The following is a 23,670-nucleotide window of genomic DNA, read 5'->3' on the forward strand; positions in this document are numbered from 1 at the left end:
ATTCCTGAGCCCCTAAGGAAGCCAGCTTTCTAGACAATTCCAGGTCAGGGCCGTGCTCCTCCCTATGGAAGCTTCCGGTTACACTCCTCTCCGTGTTGGAGTTCTTCCGAGTTTTCACGACCTCTCTGTAGGAGATGAAACCCTGTCTTGTGTTAACCTCTTAGAGAGGCTGATGAACACGCAGAGCAGCACCCGGTTCACAAACATCCACCTGGATGAAGGTTTACAAGGTGAGCCCTTTGGTGCCGCAGCTGCTCCAGGAGAGACAGAGCATCCAGCCCCCAGCCCCCTGTCCTGGTCGGGATGCTGCCCCCGTGGGACAGGGCAGCTCTGAGGGCGGCTCAGTGGACAAGCACCCCCATCCGCCTCCCTAGAAGGAGCTGTGCGATGCCCTCCGTGTGTCTGGAGGATTGAGAGCTGGGTTTCATGTCAGGTGTGCTGTGCGTGTGCTCTCAGCGCTGGGACCCTACCTCCCGTGACCACACCCCTCCCCCACCGCCATGTACTGGACATGTGGCTCCCGGGTAGCAGCCATCAGGAGGGCGGCAGGGGAGAGTCCAGGGCTGCTGGAGCTGCACTCAGGGACATCTTTTTGGTGGTTATGTGCTTGCAGAGAAGTTGCACATGGTTTGTGTGTCCCTATTCATGCGCACATGGTAGTCTTTTGCCCACTTTTCTACTGGATTCTCTGCCTTTCTGTTTTCTAATTTCTCCTTCACAGAACTGGACAATGATATATTTAATGGACCTGGAGCTGGGCCGCACAATTTGTAAAAAACACAAAGACATTGACCACTGCCCCTTGCAAGAAGGCCTGGAAGAGAAAAAGTTTTGAGAGTAAAATCAACCTAAAGCATCACAAATCTGAGAAGGAAAAATCATATCAAGGGGGGTGTATTAGGAAAACACATAGTTCCCGTGCATCTCCTTTATTCCCTACGCTGAACACCTCACTACTGACCCGTCTGGTCACCAAATGTGTGGGGTTTTTCCCCCACCAAACAATTCTCGGGGACACCAGTTACCTACCTGGAGGTGGCATCAAGTCTCACAGGTTAAGGGCTCAGGCCCACGAGACACCCCGACCCATTCAAATGCCAGTTGCAGGGAGTAGGTCCCCAGGCTGCCCACAACTTCTGTCCAATTGACCACAAATCGGAGGTTCCCATCTCCCCCTCTTCAGGTTTGATTAATTTGCTAGAGTGGCTCACAGAACTCAGGGAAATACTTACGTTTCCCATCTTATTAAAGGATATGTGGTAAAGGATACAGATGAACAGCCAGATGCAGAGATACACAAGGTGAGGTGGGGGAGGGTTCTGAGCACAGGAGCTTCTGAGGATCGAGGTGTATCACCCCTCCCCCCAATATGTGGATGTGACCACCCACATGGATGCTCTGAACGCCACACCATCAGGATTCTAGGGAGGCTTCCGCACGTAGGCAAGACTATCCCAAGCCCCATCATTGGTCATCATTGGTCTTTCTGCTGACCAGCCCCCAGCCAGGGGCCCACCCAGAGTCACCTCAATAGAACAAAACATGCTCCTGGTGCTCTTATCACGTAGAAATTTACAAGGGATCCAGGTGCTCTGTGCCAGGAATACAGGCAGAGACCAATATGCATATTTTCTTTATCTCACAGCATGCCGAGGGGAGGGTGCTTAGGGAAGTCCTCAGGGATGACCCTGGGGCAGAATGACAGGTCCTGGCCCCTCCCCGCCAGGTCCCAGGGCTCCCCCTGTACAGAGATGCTCCCAGCACAGCAGCAAGCTGGGCCCTGTGCTCACAGCCCGGCTGGCCCACGAGAGAACCCCGCAGACCCCCATGGGCCCTTCCCTCTTGGATGGAGCCTCCCCGGGCCCCAGCCTCCAGCTTCCTGAGAACTCGGGTCCAGGAAGACGCCGTTCTCCCTGTGGGCCTCTTTCCTTCTCTCCGATTCTTCCGGACAGGAGGACAGTTTAGTTTGCTGGTCGCCCCACCCCTCCCTCTGGTCTCCTGGGCAGCAAGGAGGAGTCCCGGTCAGTCAGACCGCTTGTCATCACCCTATGAACTGACATCTGGTGCACTGAACTGGAACCTTGGGGATGGGCCTCAGTCAGGGTGATGCCCTCAGGGGCTGGGGTCTCCCGGAGCCCAGCCTTGGGGCAGCCTCTCCTTGGGGGGCTTGCAGCTGCAGCTGATGGCGGGGTGGGCACATTCTGGACCATCTCCCGGGCAGGGTGCTGGCTCCCCCAAGGGCTCACGGGGCAGAGACCCTTCAGGCAGTGCCACGTGCCCTGGGTGGGGGGGACCCTGAAGGGCAGGCGATGGCCCCACCAGGCACCCTCTCAGGAGCACCTGCCTTGATGGTGGAGACTAGAGCTCTGGAGCCCAGCCCCAGGCCACTGTTGGATTCTGCTTTTCTTTCCTCTTTAGTTCTTTTTTTAATTTAATTTTTTTTTTGCGGTACGCGGGCCTCTCACTGTTGTGGCCTCTCCAATTGCGGAGCACAGGCTCCGGATGCGCAGGCTCAGCGGCCATGGCTCACGGGCCCAGCCGCTCTGCGGCATGTGGGATCCTCCTGGACCGGGGCACGAACTTGTGTCCCCTGCATCGGCAGGCGGACTCTCAACCACTGCACCACCAGGGAAGCCCTCCTCTTTAGTTCTTAATGCACCTTGAGCTCCTGCTAAGTCCTTGCTGCTAAGTGCTCTCATTGCTACATTGTTCTGATTTTATGTCTTACATAAAATTACTTTTTTCAGGTGAGCTGCACTTCCATTGTGGACTCACGCCCATGGTTTACCCAGTTCACCCTCCTGAACAGCACCTGCCAGCAGAAATGGGGGGAGGAGTTCCCGGCTCCCACAGCAGCTCCTTTTCTCCTGAAGAATGAGGGTCTGGAGTCCTAGGTCTGCGTGGCACCAGAGCAATTAAGGCATCTCAGAGCACATTCTGGGTCCCTGTCAGTTTTGCATTCTCCCTGTTGGTTTATTTCCATGGATGTTGCTGCTAGTGACAAGCGATGGAGAATTTACCATTGTTCTCACCTTGACTGTGGGTGCAGGGTGCTGAGTCAATCAAATTCCTCAGCTCATGGGAGGGTACCCTTCCTGGTTCTTGCAGGGTCCTCATGGTTGGTGTGTGTACTCATTCGTTCATTCTTTCATATATTCTCCATTTGCCCATCGTCTGTCCATCCATGCATCCATTCATCCTTCCATCATCCATGCATCCATCCACCCATACATCCATCCATGTATCTAGGCATCCATCCATCTTTCCATCATCCATGCAACCATACATCAATCCATTTATCCCTCCTTTCATCCATGCATCCATCCATGCTTCCATCCATCCATCCGTCCATCCATGCATCTATTCTTCCATTCCTTTGTTCATCATCCTCCAATCTCTCCAGGCCCCCATCCGTTCCACTCAAAAGGAATCCAGACAGTTTTGCCAGATGACAGTCACCTGTGTCCCTTCTGTGTCCATCTCTGAGGCTAGATTCACAGTGAGTGGCCCTTCTGCGGTGGTGGTGTTGGTTTGACGCCCAGGCACAGAGGTGGGAGGTGGGTGACAAAGATGACAGAAGGCTCTGTCCTCTGTGGATCGCCATCGGGGTGTCTGCCCTGGAGCTGCCTGACCGACGAGAAACCTTTTCAGGGCGTCTGGGGTCAGCTCAGAAGATGGCAGCTCCAGTCACCCCTCCCCTCATGCTCCCTGACCCCTGCGCCCCCCATCGGCACCCAGTCTGGCCTCCATGGCCGTCAACACTGATCACGAGCCCTGCGACAGGCCCTAAGGTGACAGAGCCCCCCATGAGCACCTCTCTCTTCCCGGGTCCTGGTGGGGGCAGCCCTGGAGGGGGACAGAGAGGCCATGGGACGCTGTCTGGAGGAGGACTTCAGAGGGAGGGGCTGAGGGGTCTTCCCTACGCCTTTTCAGTTCGGGGATCTGATTTGTGTGTCCTGTGGTTGGCAGGCTGTCCCTTTCCTGACTGACCTATTGCTGTGATGTGGCCATAAGCACTGGTGAAACAGGTGTCCCCCTCCCTCCCCCACAGCTCCGGGCAGCTCCATGAGCACAGCTGGCCTGAGCCAGCTTTGATCTTTTAGTACCTGTGTTTGGGATTTCTAACATCTCCCCAAAATCTGATAGGTGCAAGTACAAACTGATAAGGGTGGCTGTGTGGTCAGCCAAGCTTCCTTTGAGGGTACTTGGGTTCAGAGGGGTGGAGCCATTGTTCCTGGGCCCCATGCCGGCCAAGGCCAGACAGAACCCCCTGAGCAACAGTGGCCACCTTCACCTCAACTCCTGTTTCCCGTCGGAAGGTCTGTGTCCTGCTCTTTTCAATTCTTCTGTGGTCTGACCTCAGATGCATTTTAACTACACCGGGGGGCTTTGCACATGTCCCTCAGCATTCAGACCCAGTCATGGGGTGATTTTAAACCCACTACGAGCCTCCCGTGGGGCACCAGGGTACGAATGCAGGTGCCAGAGGCTGACTGCAGCCCCAGTCCTGTCCTACAACCTGTCCCCATGGTGATGGCCCAGGCCCCGCATCCTTTCTGGGATCATCATTAACATACAGGAGTCCGTCTCCCCCATGTCCAGTGTGGAGCATCCTCACGTCCACAGGCAGCACATCCCACTCTCCCGGCCCGCTCGATCCCACGGCCTGGTGTGCACCCCAGGCAGGGCACATCAGTAACACGGGTCCCGTGAGAAGAGCCTGACACGGCCACACGGCAGAGGCCACAGCGCCACAGATGGCAGATCTGCGTGAGAATGCACATTGGCTGGGGCAAGGCAGGGCCTGACCTTCCCCAGCCCCGGAACCCCTCCTGCCCATGGCTACCGCTCACATCCATTCCAGCAGAGCCCCTGCCTTGGCTGGCTTACCCCTTGTCCCCTGCCCACTGCCAAGCATGGCCAGGCCTTCTGTCATGTAGGTCAGCAGGTGTCAGTGGTGGTGGAGAGGATGGCGCCCCGGCCCCCATGCTGTCCCTCACTGGACCTTCCCGTTGTGCCCTGAGGTCATCGGCTGCAGCCAAGGTCAGAGGTAGATCTGGTTTTCTCCTCGGCTCCCGGGACTCAGGACCCACCAGCATTCCTAAGTGCCCGTGACTCTGCCAGCCCAGGGAGGCACTGCCATGAGGGCAAAGCCTAGTGGGCTTGAGACCCTCACCAAGGCCCTACCGAAGCTGGGCTGGGGATGCCCTGGAGATGAGGGGGAACGGAGCCTGCATGTCCTTGGGCTCAAGGTTTACGTGATGAGGGGTGGAAATTGGGACACTCCCCCGCCACTGCCTCCCGTCCCGTGATGATGGGAGGGACAGAGAGGAGGAGCTGGGCCGAGGGCCTGGCCAGCAGCACAGGGCTGTGCAGGGCCGGGCGGCGCTGGCTGGGGAGCTGGGGAGGGCGGCCCACAGTACTGCCGGCCTCCAGGCCAATGCCGGACAGCATGTTCCTGAAGCTGTCTCTGCTCCTGGGGCTTCTTGCTCTGGGGCCTCATGTCTGCAGCTGCAAGTTTGAGGACATCAGTAAGAGTACGCAAAACTTCCGCTTGTGTGTGGAGTTTGCTGTGTTTCACTTCAATGAACACGAGCCAGATGAGTACGCTTACAAGCTGCTTTGGGTGGGGCGGAGCCAGCGCAAGGTGAGGGGATGGGAGTGGAGGATGGGGGTGGGAGATGGGGGATGGGGGTGGGGTGGGAGTGGGGGATGGGGTGGGAGATGCGGGCTGGGGCTGGGAGTGGGGGAATGGGGGATGGGGGTGGGAGTGGGGGGTGGGGGTGGGGAGTGGGGGCCAGGGGGTGAGGGAGGCTCCCTGTCTGCGGCTCCACCTTCTTCCTGAAGCTGGGCCCGGGGTCGGGGGAAGGGGCCGTCCGCTGTCTGCAGGAAAAGGTAAGGGATGTTTCATTTGGTCAAGGATATTTAAAAATACAAGGTACCAAAATAGAAGGGCTCCAAGTTTCTGATGTGTTAGCTTAGCACTTGGAACAGGGAGAGAAGGAGAGGGAGGCAGAGGGCAGGTGAGGAGGGAGACAGACGGAGCGGAGGCGGCGCCCCGACATCAAAGCCCAGGAAGGGCCGGCAGTGCAGAGCGGAGCCGATAGCAGGCCTCAGCTGCCAGGATCACTGCCTGGATGCTGGGCTGAGGCCCCTCGTGAAGTGAGTCGGCCTTGACCACGTGGCCGCCGTGGGTCAGGCCTGGCCAGAGGCAGCAGAGGCAGACAGGGCGTGACCTCGTGGGGCTGTTACACTGGTGGTGAGAAGCACACAGGCCCTAAGTTTTCAGGTGAGATAGTGGAAGACCTGGACAAGAGCGGTCAGTGTAGGACCGCAGGGCTGAGGGGTGGGGAAGCGCTCTTCATGACGGGCACTCCTGGAAGGACCCGGCCAAGTGCAGGTTTGGGAACAAGAAGGGCGGGCAGCCCCGGAGAGGGTCCTGGACCAGGGTGAGCTGCCAGTGCCCGGCGGGGCCAGCCTGAGGGCTGTGGGCCAGTGTCTCAGGGAAGGAGGTTCAGAGAGGTGGGCGTGCAGGGTGGGTGTGTGCCAGGGCTGGGTCAGGATGTTATCCTCAGAGGAGCAGGGACTTGTGGAAGGAGGTTGCTCAGCTTTGTCCAGCATCTCTCTGGACCCTGTGGGGGCAGTGAGCTCCACAGCTTGGGGGCAAGTTGAGACCAGGGTGCAGGAGCTGGGCCCTGGATGCCAGGAGGCAGAGGAAAACCGGCTTCTGAGTCGGCTTGGAGGTTGACGTGGCATGTAGTGGGGCGGGGATCAGGCACAGACCCCAGGTCTTTGTCCTGAGCAGGTGGGCAGACAGCAGAGTGAGGGGCGGGGGAGACAGGAAGATGGCCGGGCCGAGTCCGTCACAGTCAGTGTTCCCGAGGCAGTTCTGGGAAAGAAGGCCATGGGTTACAGAGCATCAGGGTGGGGAAGAGGGGGGACCTGATGGGAGTGTGGGTGCCCTTAGCACCTGGCTGTGCAGCGCTTTCCCACCGATGCTTATACCTCCCCCGCCCCAGATACTTTGTCTGGATTAGTTGTTGTCCAACAGTCTTGAGCCCAGACCCATTATTGGCCCCGGATGGCTAGCCCCAAGGTGGCCCGGGTCAGCGGGGCTCTGATGTGAAGGTCCCCCGCTGCACACACTCCTGATCGGACTGGAGGCTGGCCCCCTCCCTGCGCAGACGGCCCTGGCTTTCCTCAAGGGCCCTCATTTGCTGACCGGTTGGCCCTTCGCTGGGCTGCGCCCAGCCCTGGACCTGTGGAGGCTGAGGGCCCCTCGAGCATCACTGTGGACTGAGCTGCCACCCCCCGCCCCCCACTGCCCTAAGCCTATCCTCGCCCAGGGTCCAGCGGCAGTGCAAGGGGCTGGGCGTGTGTGTGTGTGTGTGTGTGTGTGTGTGTGTGTGGCTGGTGGCATCAACTGCAGGCATTCCTGAGCCCCTAAGGAAGCCAGCTTTCTAGACAATTCCAGGTCAGGGCCGTACTCCTCCCTATGGAAGATTCCGGTTACATTCCTCTCCGTGTTGGAGTTCTTCCGAGTTTTCACGACCTCTCTGAGGGGATGAAATCCTATCTGTGTTAACCCCGAGGCACAGGGCAGCTCTGAGGGTGGCTCGGGGACAAGCACCCCCATCCGCCTCCCTAGAAGGAGCTGTGCGATGCCCTCCGTGTGTCTGGAGGATTGAGAGCTGGGTTTCATGTCAGGTGTGCTGTGCGTGTGCTCTCAGCGCTGGGGCCCTACCTCCCTCCCGTGACCAACCCCCCCCCCCCACCGCCATGTACTCATGACACGGCTCCTGGGTACCAGTTATCAGGAGGGTGGCAGGGAAGAATCCAGGGCTGGAGCTGCACCGAGGGACATCTTTTCGTAGGAAGAGTAGAGAATTAAAATGAAAAAGTAAAATAATACATAAATTAAAAATAAGAAAAATGCACCTAGGTTTGTCCCAATTTATACACATGTGCACATTCATACCTATTTGCCTATTTTCTACTTGGTTGTCTGTGTTTTTCTCATTACTACAAAGTAAGTATTTCACAGAAGTTTCTACAATCTCTCCTTGACAGAAGTATAGGTGGATATATTTAATGGACCTGGAGCTGGGCCGCACAATTTGTAAAAAACACGACGAAGACATTGACAACTGCCCCTTGCAAGAAGGCCCAGAACAGAAAAAGGTTTGAGGATAAAATCAACCAAAATCACCACAAATCTTCAGAGAATGAAAAATAATGTCAAGAAGGGTCTATGAGAGGAGGCTTGGAAGGCCTCAGGGATGACCCTGGGGCAGAATGACAGGCCCGGGCCCCTCCCCGCCAGGTCCCAGGGCTCCCCCTATACAGAGATGCTCCCAGCACAGCAGCAAGCTGGGCCCTGTGCTCATAGCCCGGCTGGCCCACCAGAGAACCCCACAGACCCCCATGGGCCCTTCCCTCTTGGATGGAGACTCCCCGGGCCCCAGCCTCCAGCTTCCTGAGAGCTCGGGTCCAGGAGGACGCTGTTCTCCCTGTGGGCCTCTTTCCTTTGCTCCGATTCCTCTGGACAGGAGGACAGTTTAGTTTGCTGGTCGCCCCACCCCTCCCTCTGGTCTCCTGGGCGGCAAGGAGGAGTCCCGGTCAGTCAGACCGCTTGTCATCACCCTATGAACTGACATCTGGTGCACTGAACTGGAACCTTGGGGATGGGCCTCAGTCAGGGTGATGCCCTCAGGGGCTGGGGTCTCCCGGAGCCCAGCCTTGGGGCAGCCTCTCCTTGGGGGGCTTGCAGCTGCAGCTGATGGCGGGGTGGGCACATTCTGGACCATCTCCTGGGCAGGGTGCTGGCTCCCCCAAGGGCTCACGGGGCAGAGACCCTTCAGGCAGCGCCACGTGCCCTGGGCGGGGGGGACCCTGAAAGGCAGGCGATGGCCCCACCAGGCACCCTCTCAGGAGCGCCTGCCTTGATGGTGGAGACTAGAGCTCTGGAGCCCAGCCCCAGGCCACTGTTGGATTCTGCTTTTCTTTCCTTTTTAGTTCTTAATGCACCTTGAGCTCCTGCTAAGTCCTTCCTGCTAAGCGCTCTCATTGCTACATTGTTCTGATTTTATGTCTTACATAAAATTACTTTTTTCAGGTGAGCTGCACTTTCATTGTGGACTCACGCCCATGGTTTACCCAGTTCACCCTCCTGAACAGCACCTGCCAGCAGAAATGGGGGGAGGAGTTCCCGGCTCCCACAGCAGCTCCTTTTCTCCTGAAGAATGAGAGTCTGGAGTCCTAGGTCTGCGTGGCACCAGAGCAATTAAAGGCATCTCAGAGCACATTCTGGGTCCCTGTCAGTTTTGCATTCTCCCTGTTGGTTTATTTCCATGGACGTTGCTGCCAGTGACAAGCGATGGAGAATTTACCATTGTTCTCACCTTGGCTGTGCGTGCAGGGTGCTGAGTCAATCAAATTCCTCAGCTCATGGGAGGGTACCCTTCCTGGTTCTTGCAGGGTCCTCATGGTTAGTGTGTGTACTCATTCGTTCATTCTTTCATATATTCTCCATTTGTCCATCGTCTGTCCATCCATGCATCCATTCATCCTTCCATCATCCATGCATCCATCCACCCATACATCCATCCATGTATCTAGGCATCCATCCATCTTTCCATCATCCATGCATCCATGCATCCATCCATCCATCCATGCATCTACTCTTCCATTCCTTTGTTCATCATCCTCCAATCTCTCCAGGCCCCCATCCATTCCACTCAAAAGGAATCCAGACAGTTTTGCCAGACGACAGCCACCTGTGTCCCTTCTGTGTCCATCTCTGAGGCCAGATTCACAGTGAGTGGCCCTTCTGCGGTGGTAGTGTTGGGTTGATGCCCAGGCACAGGGGTGGGAGGTGGGTGACAAAGATGACAGAAGGCTCTGTCCTCTGTGGATCGCCATCGGGGCATCTGCCCTGGAGCTGCCTGACCGACGAGAAATCTTCTCAGGGCGTCTGGGGTCAGCTCAGAAGATGACAGCTCCAGTCACCCCTCCCCTCATGCTCCCTGACCCCTGAGCCCCCCATCGGCACCCAGCCTGGGCCTCCATGGCCGTCAACACTGATCACTAGCCCTGGGACAGGCCCTGAGTTGACAGAGCCCCCCGTGAGCACCTCTCTCTTCCTGGGTCCTGATGGGGGCAGCCCAGGAGGGGCCAAGGAATGGGGGCCTGGGGCTCTAAGTGGGACAGAGAGGCCATGGGACGCTGTCTGGAGGAGGACTTCAGAGGGAGGGGCTGAGGGGTCTTCCCTACGACTTTTCAGTTCGGGGATCTGATTTGTGTGTCCAGTGTGGTTAGTCTATCCTTTCCTGGCCAGTTGGTTCCCTTGACGTGGTCATCAGTGCTGATGGGACAGCATTTCCCAGGACCACTGAGGACAGCTCCACTGGGCAGGTCACAAAGACAGCGGCCTGGGTTAGCTTTGGCTCCTTGTCCAGCCTGTGTGTAGAGTCTGTAACATCTTCTCGCCCTGCTAGGGGCATGTACACACTGACGGGGTGAGTCTTATGGTCAGCAAAGCCAGCCTGTTGCCCACCGTTGGCTTAGAGCTGTTAGTTCTGAGGGTCGTTGCTCTGGGCCGCACACGGTGGCCCAGGAACAACAGCCCTGCCCTGAGGGCCAGCGAGCTCTGCTCACAGGTCAGCATCTTTAGCCCAACCCCCATTCCCCTGGGGAAGGCCTGCCATCTGCTCTCTTTCATTATAAGTCAGTCGTTTTCTACTTTGGAAACCCCAGTGGCTTCATTTCACTCATCTCCTAGAGACCCACTCCCCCCATCTCTGCTACCTGATGTCAGAAACACACAAAGTCCCCAGGTGGTTGGCACTTGTGCCCAAGATTGGGAAATGCTTTCTAAGGAAGCCCAATATTTCGAGGTGTGTGAACCGCAGTGAGGATAGTTTGTTTGTGGCCCATATCTTGCCTCTGGCTCCCGCTGTCTGGGAATATGTGGTTAAAACCATGGCCCGTTCACCGAGCTGAGGCTCAGGGTCCTGCGCCATGTGAGGGTCTTGGTGGGGCTGGTGAATTTTATGCCCACAACTGTTGTCATTGGTGAACCCATGTTAGCAGGTTGGGGATGATGCCCCACTCCCTAAGGTCAGTCGCAACCAGGAGTGGCCTGTCCTGTGTCACCGTGTCCTGGAGGAACCGCTCCAGATTTAGCCTAGTCACTAGTCATCTGAAATCAGTAGGGAGTGAAAATATACACAGTAGAAGCACACAATAGAAAAATGGACACGTATTTTAGAAATTCTTGATTTCCACAAAACCCAGAATGTTTTCTGGGATTACCTGGTTTGGAGAAGCAGGGCCCCTTGGGATACACATGCTGAGACTCCTCCTTAATCCAAGTCTCAGCACTGGGGAATGCGTGCAGAGGCAGCAGGAAAGGATGAGAAGGTAAGGGAGAGAAAAGTCGGGTGATTTAAGGATAGAAGTTGAAGTACAAACATCTGTAGAACTGCGAACCTAGGAACACCAAAGGAAGAGAAAAGGAAAAAGAAATATTTGAAGAAATAATGGAGATACATTTTCCAAAATTAAAGGAAGACACAATGCAAAGATTTTGTGTCAATTAGCTCTTGCTGCATAAGAAGCAGCCTCAAAATATCGGTGACACATAGCAGTAAGCATTGCTCCTTCCTGACAGGCATGCAGGATAGGGGGATTATTATGTTCAGAGCTGCCCAGAATTAAACCTTTCTAGGTAATATCAACGTGCTGATGGTGTGTGTGTGTGTCTTTGCACATGCTTGTGAAGTTCAAAGGCTTATGAGAGTGTTAGGGGCATAATATTTGGTTCTTTTACAAAATCAACAAGAGTAACCACATATTTCTACAAAATATCTAACCCTTAGAAATATCACTTCAGTTTGGTGAATTTTGGTGCACCGATCAGCTCTTGGCACAGAAATGCTGCACTACAAGCCCCCTTTGACCTCAACAGTGTGTCACAGCAAGAGTCCATTATCAAGTCATGGGTCTGAGGCTGACCCAGAGGCGTGGCTGTGTGGCTTCCCTTCAGATCGCCACAGCTGGGCTCACCCTGGAGTGGGGACAGGTCTGTTCCACCTGTTCTGGGGCCCCGACTAGGTGCTTCCAAATAGCTAGACCTTTAATAGTTCCTAGACCAGGTTGCCGGACGCTAGGAGCTCCCACACCACGTGTTCTCAGGCTAGGTGCCCCCAGGGCACCCCTCACTTGAGTGACCACCCGAGAGTAGGAGGAATCGTCACACCTCGTCCTGACGCTGTCAACTCCGCCTCCACGGCACAGGTGGAAACCAGCCATGTGCCAGGCCCAACACAGTGGGAGGCTGGAAAATCAGGGTTAAGTGTGCAGATGGGCTAGTCTTAACCAGGGAGGGCTTGAGGACCACAGTGATGCTTCCGTGTGCCACAGTTGGTACCATACCCTTGAGTGGACAGCCCAGGTCCCAGGGCTTCATGTGCCATGAGGGATACTCATCTTTTCCCAAAGTACAAAACCCAGCAGAACTGGACATGTCAGGGTTGCGGACACTGGTGATGAAGCTCTGAGTAAAGGCAGGGATGAGAAGCGCAGCATGCAGAGTGGGGTCACACGGCGGCTGAGGAGTGCATGTCAGAGACTGATAACATTCCAGCTCTCGGCTTGGGTGATGGATGCACGGGTGTCCACTGCGTCATACAGCTATGCGTGGACCAATGCCAGGAGTGCCACAAACCAAGACAGATTATGTTTAAGCTGACTTTGGGCAACTAGGCTTCATGAGAAAAAAAAAGGCGAGCAAACAAAAACCTCAAATGCACCCTAGAGTCAGACAAAAGTCCAGCAGGTGCTTTGAACTTGGTAGTTCATAGGGAAAGGGCTGAGGGGCAGCTGGTGGGGTTACTCCATCAGCACAGCCTTGGAGGACATGGGGGTAGGGGACTCCATGCACTGATGACCCTCGAAGCGGGCTCTGCATCTGCCAGGTTGGGTCTTGGGGTTTGCCCTCCATGACATCCCGGCCTGAGGGGCCCAGTAGGGCCTCGGGTGCCTGCCAGCCTGCACGGGCTCCCCTCCCGAGGGCCCTCCCTCACCCGTGTTTCCCTGGGTTGTGGGAACCACTGAGCATAGGAGAAGGCCTGTCTGCTTTACATTCTCGGCCATGACAGCACTGGGACCGGGTGCCCCGATCCCAGGAGGCACGTGGAGGCCCAAGGAAGAGGCCACTGTGGGCTCTGGAGCTTAATCTGCCCCCAGAGCGGGGTCTCCCCTGGGTCAGACCTTGTGCTATGGTGCCTGAGGCCTCCTGATCCCAGGGGCAGAGGGGCATGTGTGGCTAAATCCCTAGAGGTGACAAATTGTGAGCCCTCAGGCCCGGTTCCTCTTCGATCTGCCATGAGCACAGCAACTGCCCTTCGCTCTAACCCTGTTTTTGTTTACATACCATCATACCTTTGCTAAGGTTATTTTCCTAATGATTGAAGTAATGCTTGAAACAATATAAAGAAAAGTCAGAAATGAATGTTTTTTTCATCAAAGCAAAAGCATTTCTCACTCAGTCCACAAATATTGACATGTTCTCTCTGTGTTCAGCCTGGCTCCAGGCTCTGGGGGTGTCATGATGCGTGACAGGAAGGATTCCCTACCCTTAGAAAGTCTGTTTTATTTCTCGTGCGGAAAGACAGGCAATAAAGAGATTCACCAGTATTTAGTGTTTTGCATCTCACGCATCACTTTTTTTAATAAGCATTTTCCAACATTGCTGAGAATTCTTTAGTTTTTAAGTCAACGTCATAGGCTTCTTTTATTCATATCATAGTGCATTTGTATATTTACTAAAGGTGGGAACCTCTTAAACTTCCCTGGTGCTTTTAATATGCAGCAAAATTCAAAAATCATAAATACATTAGAGTTGACCTCAGAACAACACGGACTTGAACTGGGCGGGTCCACTTATAAATGGATTGTTTTCAATAAATACATATATGGACTGTAAATGAATTTCCTCTTTTTCATGATTTTCTTAATAACATTTTCTTTTCTCTGGCTTACTTTACTGCAAGAATACAGTATATGATACATCGAATATGAAAAACATGTGTCAATCACCTGTTTAGATTATTGGTAAGACTTCTGGTCAAACATAGGCTATTAGCACTTAAGTTTCGGGGGAGTCAAATGTTACACGTGGATTTTCGACTGCACTGGGGCTCGGCGCCCCTCACCCCTGCGTTGTTCAAGAGTCAACTCTACTAGTAAGTGACCGGCAATCGGCTGTTTATACTAAATATAAATTCATGTTAAGTTTTTGCATCAATTCTCTCTCTGTCTTTTATTATACAGAAATACTTGCATAATTTTTCAAAGATATTGGAAAAGTGTTGTCCACTACAGCACTGTTTGTAGCAGCTGAAAATGAGAAACAACCAAACCTCCGACAGTTTAAGTACAACGTGGAGGAAGGGGTCCCACCCAGCAAAGGTTCCAGCAGCCAGATGTACGCAGCGGTTTCCCATACATAGCCCAGTGTCAGGAGCCCATCAACCTTAACATCCTGGGACCAATGCCCACCTCTCTGTCCCTCCAGGAACGTCCAAGAGCCCAGGGGTGCCCACGCCCCCTCCCACTAAGGTGCACACCTGAGCCGCAGGGTGGGCTGTGGCCACTGCTCCCCGGAGGACGGGACAGCAGACGGCAGTGCTGGGGCTCCAGAGGAGGGAGTCAGAGGCCAGGCACTTAGGAAGCCAGGGTCACGGCGTGGGTGGGCCCTCTGCCCTGAGGGCAGAAGCAGGAGGGGTGTGCCTGCTGTGTGAGCTGCCAGGACCATGGGACAGTGGCCAGCAGGGGAGAGGTACCCTCACCGAGACAGGGTCACCGGTGTGGGATTACATCACAACGTGGGACCTCCCTGCAGGGCATGGACTCAGAAGGTGACCACACACCAGGGCTCAGGAACGAGGAGGCCCCAGACCAGGGCTTAGATGTAGCTGAAAGTGCTGGGTTTGTGGGAGAACCCCGGGCTGGGGCACCCAACTCCACAGGAGGGGGAGCAGACTAGAAACAGGGCCAGGGCAGGAGACCTCAGGGCAGCCACACCCTTCACAGCCACATCTTAAAGGCCTGAGACACAGAAACCGGAGTGGGAGGAGAGGCTCACAGGGTAGGTGCTGGCCCGCCAGCTCTAAGCGCTCTGCCTGGAGCCACAGAGCCACCCAGGAGGAGAAGAGCAAGATGCTGGGGTGGGTGGCGGACTCCTGAACTGGCTTCTCGTGGGCAGGGCTCCTTGGAAGACAGGGGGAGCCACACCAGGTGACCCTGACAGTTCTGTCTTCATCCAGCTGGGCTGATGTTCTCAGGGTAAGATCTCTGGACCTGTAGTGGCATCCACGGTCACCCCACCCTACCCACAGCTCCAGCCCTGGGAGGACGAGGACGTTCACTTGTGCACCCGGAAGGAGGGACCGTGGCCAGACTCTGGGGGTCCTGGTGGATAGCACATTCCTATCCAAGAACCCAGGCAAGGTGTTGAGGGAATCGAGGACCATCAGCACCTCAAGTGGCAACGTGAAGCAGTGTCTGTGGTTCGCTGTGCAGGAATACAATAAGGAGAGCAAGGAGAAATCCTCTTCCAGGTGGTCAAGGTGCTGCAGGTCCAGCTGCGGTAAGGGTGCTTCCTCCCAATTTGCATATTTGTTCCCAGCAGCACAGACTGAAGCCAGGCTGAGAGAGAGGGTGTGTAAACATCACTGGGACCCAGCGGTTCTGGACACTCGAGCGCCGGACTCCACGCCCGGCGTCTTTTCTCCACGTGCTGCGACCTCTGTCCGAGGGGCCCCAACCTGTGAACTCAGTTAATTCCCAAACTGCAAATCACACGTCTGTGATCCATGTTTGCTAAGGCTGGGAGACAAGTTGAGCGCCATGAATATTTTGTAATAATGCAGCCCCAGGCAACATTCAATCTATCCACATCCCATGGAATGTGGATTGATATCGAATAGATAGGCTCATATAGTGCCTCCTCCCAGATTCCTTCCTTTTGTCAGTCCTACGTTTCTTTAGTGTCAGTGGAGACATTCTGTCCACAGAACCCCTCCTCGCAGGGCCTCAGGTGGCCCAAGGCTGGGAGACCTTGCTCACTTGATTCCCATGTGGGTGATGCTCCACACGGCCCCACCTGCCAAGTCCAAGAAGAAGCCCTCAGCGTTGAAATTCCACTGACTTCCAGCCTCAGTTGCGTGGTTGGGGCATAATTGCACAGGAGGCTTGCAGGGATGAGTTGTAAAGAGAGTCGGCAGGCAGGCTATTGAGAAAGACTTACCCCAGGTGTTGGACTCCACACTGCCTCCGTTGGCAGGAGAGGGGCCAGTCTACACGTGACCCCACCTCCTGGCACAAGTGAGCCATCAACACGGCGTTCGCAGCGCACGAGGCTGATGGCGGCACACTCCATCAGGGGCAATCCTGCCGCCCTTTGAAGTTAAGGCTCCCGGGTCCTGTAACTTCCACATCCCCTTCACAGTTCTCCCCTTTGGTCCCCATGCATCATGGGCATGCAGCCCTTCCGTGATGGCCGCTCTAGGTGGGGCTGAGATGGACACAGGTGATCACAGCCTTTAGGGAGCAAGGGGATCAATTAGAAGACAAACCACTAAGCCAGACCTGAGAGCTGGGATGCTGTCTGTGGCGTGGTGCTCGGGGCCAGGCGTCAGTGGGCTTCCTTAGACTGCTGGTGAGTCCCCTCCTGCACTGGCCGCACCCTCACCAGTTAAGTGAGGATCCCTGTGTGGGACCTGGGTCCCCTACACAATCATGGTTGCGCACCACCTCCCCAGGGATAGATGAAAGTGCAGCCCGAGGGTAGATGGGCTACAGGGGAAGGCGGCTGGTGGGCAGTGTTTTTGGGGGGGGGTCCCCAGAAGCAGACCCTAGTGCTAGTGTTCCAGTGAAGTGGTTTATTTGAGAGGCCATCCAGGAAGCACCAGGCAGCCTGGAGAGGATTGAGAGGGGGCAGGGAAGGGGCCAGTGCAGGGGAGCCACTGAGCAGGTGACAACCAAGGGCATCTGGGCTCAGGGTCCCTGGGGCCTTGGGGAGAGGGAGCAGCACTGCAGAGCTGGGCCACCTGCAGGAGAGGAGCTGCGTTCCTCATCCACAAACTCTCAGGCTAAGAGCTGCTCCAGGAGCCCTTGGCTTCTGCTGGCAACAGAGAGCCCCGGGAAGTGACAGCGTGGGTCGGTGCCTGGGGCCCCACCCATAATAACATCTGCTGCAGGAGGGGAGTGGGGAGGGTTTAGGGGTGTGGGGGAGGGGAGGAAGGAACGTGGCCCATTTCAGCAACCCTGGGGAGCCAGCGTGAGCAGCCAGACAGGTGGGCAGTGACCAGGCCAAGCCAGGCCTCGTAGGCTGTGGGCAAGACTTTCAGGCCACCCTAGGAGGTTGAAAAGCCAGAGAAACATTAGGTCATGGCGTTCTTGGGATCCATGCGATCAGATACGGGCTTTGGATCTGTCACTCTGGTTAACCCACCTCCAGAAAGGGATGTGAGTTCTCAGGTTCCCGTTTCCCTGGAATCAGCACACAGCCATCCTCTTCCTTCCTGTGGCCGGATGAGCAGAGAGTCCGGGACCTCTGGGAGGTAGGAGGAGTGGGGACGGCTGTTAGGGGTGCGCGTTCTAGTGCCCAACGCCCCCGTCTCAGCCCTGGGTCAGCCGCCAGCTGGCTAACCAGCTTCTCCCACTACAGTCCGGTCACCCTTGTTAGTTCTTTGGAAAGAAACTAAGAGGTCATACGACCTCGTTAAAGGCTGGAGTGGGCAGTGAGGGAAGGCCTGGCGGAAAAGCGTGAGTCCAGGTGAACCTGGACCCAAGCTGCAGACACACCTTTCATCTCCTGCTGTCATCTTTTTTTTTTTTTTTTTTTTTTTTTTTGCAGTACACGGGCCTCTCAGTGTTGTGGCCTCTCCCGTTGCGGAGCACAGGCTCCAGACGTGCAGGCTCAGCGGCCATGGCTCACGGGCCCAGCCGCTCCGCGGCATGTGGGATCTTCCCGGACCGGGACACGAACCCGTGTCCCCTGCATCGGCAGGCGGACTCTCAACCACTGCGCCACCAGGGAAGCCCTGTCATCTTTTATTGACCTCACTGTTCATCAGAATCACCTGGAGGTTTGTTCAAACACAGACTGCGGGGCCCACCCCTGGAGTTTCCGATTCAGTAGGTCGAGGTCCTGCATTTCCATCAAGTTCCCTGGTGATGCTGATGCTGCCGGTCCAGGGGCCCCACCTGCGAAGCCTGGAACACCCCTGCGGAAGGACGGCCCTTATTCCTTCTGTGATGCCAAGAGCTGGTAGGAGAAGGATTTGCTGGATGGCAGGCTTGGCCATCTCTAAATCCTGCTGTAATCTTTTAAAACCAGATGGGAGCAGATTTACACGGACATGTGAGCAGCCTTTACCTCACTCAACTGTTAGCAAATTCTGTCAATCACAGCTGTTCTGCTTCCTAAACACTTAGAGAACAGGAAGACAAACCCCGGCCACATGGGCCCCTGGGGTGGTGGGAGGGGCCTTGGGTGGGGAAGTCCCAAAGGGCAGGGGATTTCAGATGACAGAATCTGAGGGGGTTATGTGTGGGAAGGGACTCAGGGAGGGGGTCCTATGTGGTCGAGGGGCCTGTTCCCATGGGGCACACGTGAACTGGTAATATCCCGGGCCCAGGAGAGCCCAGGTTCTGGAAGTAGAAGGTCTTGCCTTCCAGAAGGCCCCAGGCTGGATGGAGCCTTCCCTAGGGCGTCGAGCTCCGGGTGGTTGTATCAGTGTGCGGTGGGCATTATAGGCCATCCCCTAAAGATATGTTTGGAGAGGGGGAGGGGGAGGAGATAGGGAGAGAGAGTGAGAGAGAGCAATTTGTTAAGGGTTAGCTGAGACTTAAAAAGTAGAAAAAGCTTTTTGAACAAAACTGCATGATTGCTAATAAGTAGGCCGCAGGCCATCTGGAACGCTTTATTGACGCTGAAATAGCCCGCACCGACGGCAGAAAGCTTCCGGCATGGCTAAGGAAAACTTCAGACTGGGAAAGGTAGGCGACAAGCCAACTATCCGCGATGGTCTTGGCTGCTCTGAGCCCCAGGCAGAACTTGGGGTCCACAGACCCTCCCCTTGAGGTCGGCACCAGTCCCAGTGTTTCGCCCCAGAAGTGGTCAGCCCTGTGGCCTTCAGAGCAGAGGGTGCAGGGCAGCAGGATGTGGAGGACCCCTTGTCCTAGGGACAGGATGCTGTCAAGGTCACTCTTATTGCAAGGATTCCATCCCTCCAGGCTCCTGGTGCAGGAAAACTCTAACACACATTCACTGGGAGTCTGCCCTCTTGGACCCTGATGCACCACCCAGCTGTTGCCAGCCCCGCAGTCGTTCATCCTTGTGAAGGCACAAAAGGGATTCCGTTCACTCAGCCGCTCATCAAAGCTTACTTGGCACTTGGCGCTATTCTGGGTGCTGGAGATCAAGCAGTGACCAGGCCAAGTGGTGTCCCCACCCTCCCAGGCTCAGCCATGGTTTCCACAAATGTCAGAGAAGAGCCCCAGGCTCTCAGCAGGGGGCTGACATAGCCTGGGGGCTTTTGGCCTCAAGCCTGTATTTCTGACTCAGGGTGGGAGTGCCCGGGGCTCATCCAAGGGCTTCCTCTGAGGTTGGTGAAGGCCCCGGGCTCCCTGAAGGTGGGCTCCTTCCTTCACCCCCGTGGTCCTTCACGTGAGCCATGTCAGAATCACCTGGCGGCCTTGACACACCTGGATGGCGCGGTTTCCCCCTGAAGAGTCTGATTCAGTAGGTCTGGAGAGGAATCCAAGAACTGGCAATCCTCACGAGCTCCCCAGGCTGGGGTCCGGGGCTGCTGCTCTGGCCTTGGGACCATGCTCAGAACCGCTGCTTCAGGCAGCCACTGCACGGGCACCACAGGGGCCCATTGACAGGAGCCTAAAACAGCCTCTGTGAGCTCACCATGAACAATTTCCAGCACAATACAGGCCCTTCAAGGACAAACAGTCAAGCAGGGAGCGTGTCTGATGCCATCTTATCTTTTATGTTAGTTTTATTTATCTTTTCCTGGTAGTACAAGTATGGTTGGTTGAAGTTTATATTTTCTACTGGGAGCATTGTGGATAAGGGAAAGTTGTCGCTTTTTACCTGTTTGTAGAAAATATTAAAGAGAATTAAGGAAACTTGTCTTCAGGAAGCTCTTTTATTCTCTGTAAGGTTTCCATGGCCCATCTCGGTTTTAAAGCACACGTTTTAAAGCCCACATTTATCGATAATGAAAACTTTGTTCCTTTCTTTCCAAGTGTTTGGAATAATGCTGAAGAGGAGTAATGCTGGGCATTCTCTCTTATTCCTGGGGGATTTAATGGGATTCTCTTCAGTATTTATACCTTATTACTAAATATTGTATCAAGTGTTGATTTCTGAAGCTCCTCCAACTCTCTCTTTACCAAGAGTTAGTTTTTTTTGTGTGCGTGTGTGGTTTGCTTTTTGTTTTTTGTTTTTGCGGTACACAGGCCTCTCTCACTGTTGTGGCCTCTCCTGTTGCGGGGCATAGGCTCCGGACGCGCAGGCTCAGCGGCCATGGCTCACGGGCCCAGCCGCTCCGCGGCATGTGGGATCTTGCCAGACCGGGGCACGACCCGTGTCCCCTGCATCGGCAGGCGGACTCTCAACCACTGCGCCATCAGGGAAGCCCCAAGAGTTAGTTTTTAAATTAAGAATGTTTTCTTCTATCAATTATTCTTTCAGTATCTACCAAGTGTATTGGATAATTTTTTCTTTTTGACCCATTACTATAATAAATTCAAATAATATTGAGTCATCCTTACGTGTCTGGAATATGGAGCACGTGTCTTTTTGGTTTTCTATAAATATAACTTTCTTTGAATGGCGTGGTTAGTTCTCATCCACGCTGACTGAAGGTGGTGACAGATACACAGGTCACCAGTGTGCAGGCTTGTTTGGTGACTGCCTCTTCAGCAAGGTTTCTGGACGATTTCTGCACAAGGACACGGCAGGGGACTATCCTTATTCCTCTGACCCGATTAGCTTTGTTGAACCTGCTGTGGACATGCACACCTGGCATCCCTGTCTCTTTTATGGCAAATTTCTGGGTCTCTGTGAGTGCAGGGTGCGATTCCTGAAGGCCAATTGTGGACGTGCTTGTGCATGTGTGTGTGGGGGTGTTCTCCAGTCATCACCTCGTTGATGGCAGGACAGCCCCTTCTTCTTGTCACCTCCCTTTGTGGAGACACTCCGTGGGGCCCAGGCTGGAAGGGAGCAGTGGCATGGGTGGTGTCCGCACTTGTCTCTTAGAATACAGAGGGATCGATGTGCCACTTTTCATTTAGGAATTTTGCTTTTATATATTAAACAGTCAAACTTCCCTAGAGAATGGCTTGGAGCGTGTGGTGCACACACGGACACACGGGCACACACACGTTCCATGGCCTCACCCCAAACCTACTGAATCAGAATGTCTGGGTACTGACATCCACATACTTCATGTCACAGGAATGCTGAAAAGCACTGCATTAGGGACAGTAACTGTTTACTATGCAGCTGCTTTTAATTTGCTGGTATTTTTTTAAGGCTATTTACTAGGTAAGTTTGGGTTATAATTTATTTCTCAGCTATATTTTGGTTTCAGGATTTCTGTGGTCTGGTGTAATGAGAATGGGGGCTTTCCATTTTTTCCTGTGATCTAGATCAGTTTAAAGACCAAAAGAGCTTTGGGTTCTCAAGGCTTGATGTAATTTGCCTATAAAAATATTTTGACTTGGTATTTTGTTGGTTTGTGGGCAATGAGGCCCCCATAATACTCCTTTGCATGTGTGCAGAACTCAGTGGAGACCTAACGCCATTCTCTCTGACACCGTTTGCCTCTTAGCTCCTGAAATGCCCCAGTGTTTCCAGCCAATTATTGAAGATGCCCTTTGCTGTTTTTGCAGGATTGCTACCGACCTGTTAATCTGTCTCTCCATCTCTCCCCTCACTCATCCGTCTATCACCCACACATAGAATATTTCATTTGTCATTTCAATGGCTTTTTAAATTTTTATTTATTTATTTTTGGCTGCGTTGGATCTTCATTGCTGTGCACGGGCTTTCTCTAGTTGCAGCGAGCAGGGGTTACTCTTCCGTTGCGGTGAGGAGGCTTCTCATTGCGTGGCTTTTCTTGTTGTGGAGCTCAGGCTCTGGGCGCATGGGCTTCAGTAGCTGTGGCATGCAGGTTCAGTAGTTGTGGTGCACGGGCTTAGTTGCTCCGTGGCATGTGGGATCTTCCCGGACCAGGGCTCGAACCCATGTCACCTGCCTTGGCAGGTGGATTCTTAACCACTGCGCCACCAGAGAAGCCCTCAATGACATTTTGAAAGGGAGAGAAGGGGTCTTTGGAATAAAAGATATGTTAGGTCCTAGAACTCTCTAAATTGCTCTTATCCTGACATTGTTGTTAGAACAAAAGGCATTGTTTGATTATTAAAATGATCTACGTTAGTTTATACATGGCATAGAATTGCATACAATCTACATTGTAGAAAATATTAAAGAGAATTCAAAATAAACTCAAGGTTACATCTGATCTCCCACCAAAATATGATGATTATTAATATTTGCTGTCTATCCATGGGAGGGACGGGGACAGACACCCCTCCAGGTACCTGCTGGTGGCTACAAAGGTCTGCAGCCTCCAGCCGGCTGGTTCTTGGGGGCATTCCTTAATGGGTGACGACCCGTCTTCCCACATATTCCTAAGCTGACACCTGGCAACAGAGCCATTTTTTTTCTCTTCCTCTTGGCACACTGCTGACTTTGCTGTGGTGGTGGTCTTTTTCAGAGCCAAATGTGCACCTTTCTGGTGGGCACACTCCCGTGGCACAGCGATTTCACCGTGATGAAGAAGAAGTGTGTGGATGCCTAGGGGCTCTGGAGCTCCTACCACCATCCCTTCCTTTGTCTGTGAAACAGCAATGAATGGCCTGTGAGCCGTTACCAGCACGCTTTCCTCATACATGTCCCCCTGCTTGCTGTTCTGCTTTCTAGATTCATGTTAGGTGGTAATGAAAGATGGGCGAGACCAAGTCCTCCTTCCTGGCCTCACGGGAGGCCACTTGCCTTTAGCAGGCATGATGGCCCGCCCCCAGGAATAAGGAACATTTGTCACTGAGCACAGAGGGTGGGGTGTGGTCTGATTCCATTTCCCACCACACCCCTGGGAAGGAATCTCCTTTTGATCTGGTAATCCCCCCCCACCCCGTGCCCTGCCCCACAGGGGGCTGAACGCAGTGGGTACTCACAGGTTCCTTCTGGAAGCCTCCTTTGGCCTGAGGCCCCTTTCTCCCTGGGTCCCAAGTGGATGGGTCACCGGTGGGAGAATGAGGGGGATGCAGCTGGGAGACCCCCTGGCAGAAGCAGCAGTCTTCCCCTTGGGGGCTCTGTGAATTGGGAGAATTTGTGTTTCTTTTTATGTAAATGTCAACAGTGGTCACAGATCTAGAGGGGTGAGGACAATAAGGCCTTCAAAGGAAGCTTCAGTGTTCACAAGTGTCTGTGGGTGCACGTGTGTGCAGGTGTGTGCAGGTGTGTACTAGTGTGTGTATGCAGGTGTGTGTATGGAGAGAGACTGAGGAGAGATGGGGGTA

General features: G+C 54.4%; 1 protein-coding gene and 1 pseudogene across 1 annotated transcript; both read left to right on the top strand.

The window, feature by feature from the left end:
- Positions 1-5,232: 5,232 nt before the first annotated feature.
- On the top strand, positions 5,233-9,423 carry LOC111171232 (putative cystatin-15). The gene is made up of 3 exons (XM_089895453.1): positions 5,233-5,647; positions 8,071-8,181; positions 9,116-9,423. Exons 1-3 carry the CDS (start codon positions 5,312-5,314, stop codon positions 9,260-9,262), a joined length of 594 nt encoding a protein of 197 aa, XP_089751579.1. The 5' UTR covers positions 5,233-5,311; the 3' UTR covers positions 9,263-9,423.
- A 1,965-nt stretch (positions 9,424-11,388) lies between these two features.
- LOC149747445 (cystatin-8-like) lies at positions 11,389-23,138 on the top strand (annotated as a pseudogene).
- The last annotated feature ends 532 nt before the right edge of the window (positions 23,139-23,670 follow it).

The sequence above is a fragment of the Delphinapterus leucas genome, chromosome 15 (assembly GCF_059928025.1).
Source record: "Delphinapterus leucas isolate spDelLeu-1000000601 "Yukka" chromosome 15, BTC_Dleu_Yukka2, whole genome shotgun sequence".
NCBI lineage: Eukaryota > Metazoa > Chordata > Mammalia > Artiodactyla > Monodontidae > Delphinapterus > Delphinapterus leucas.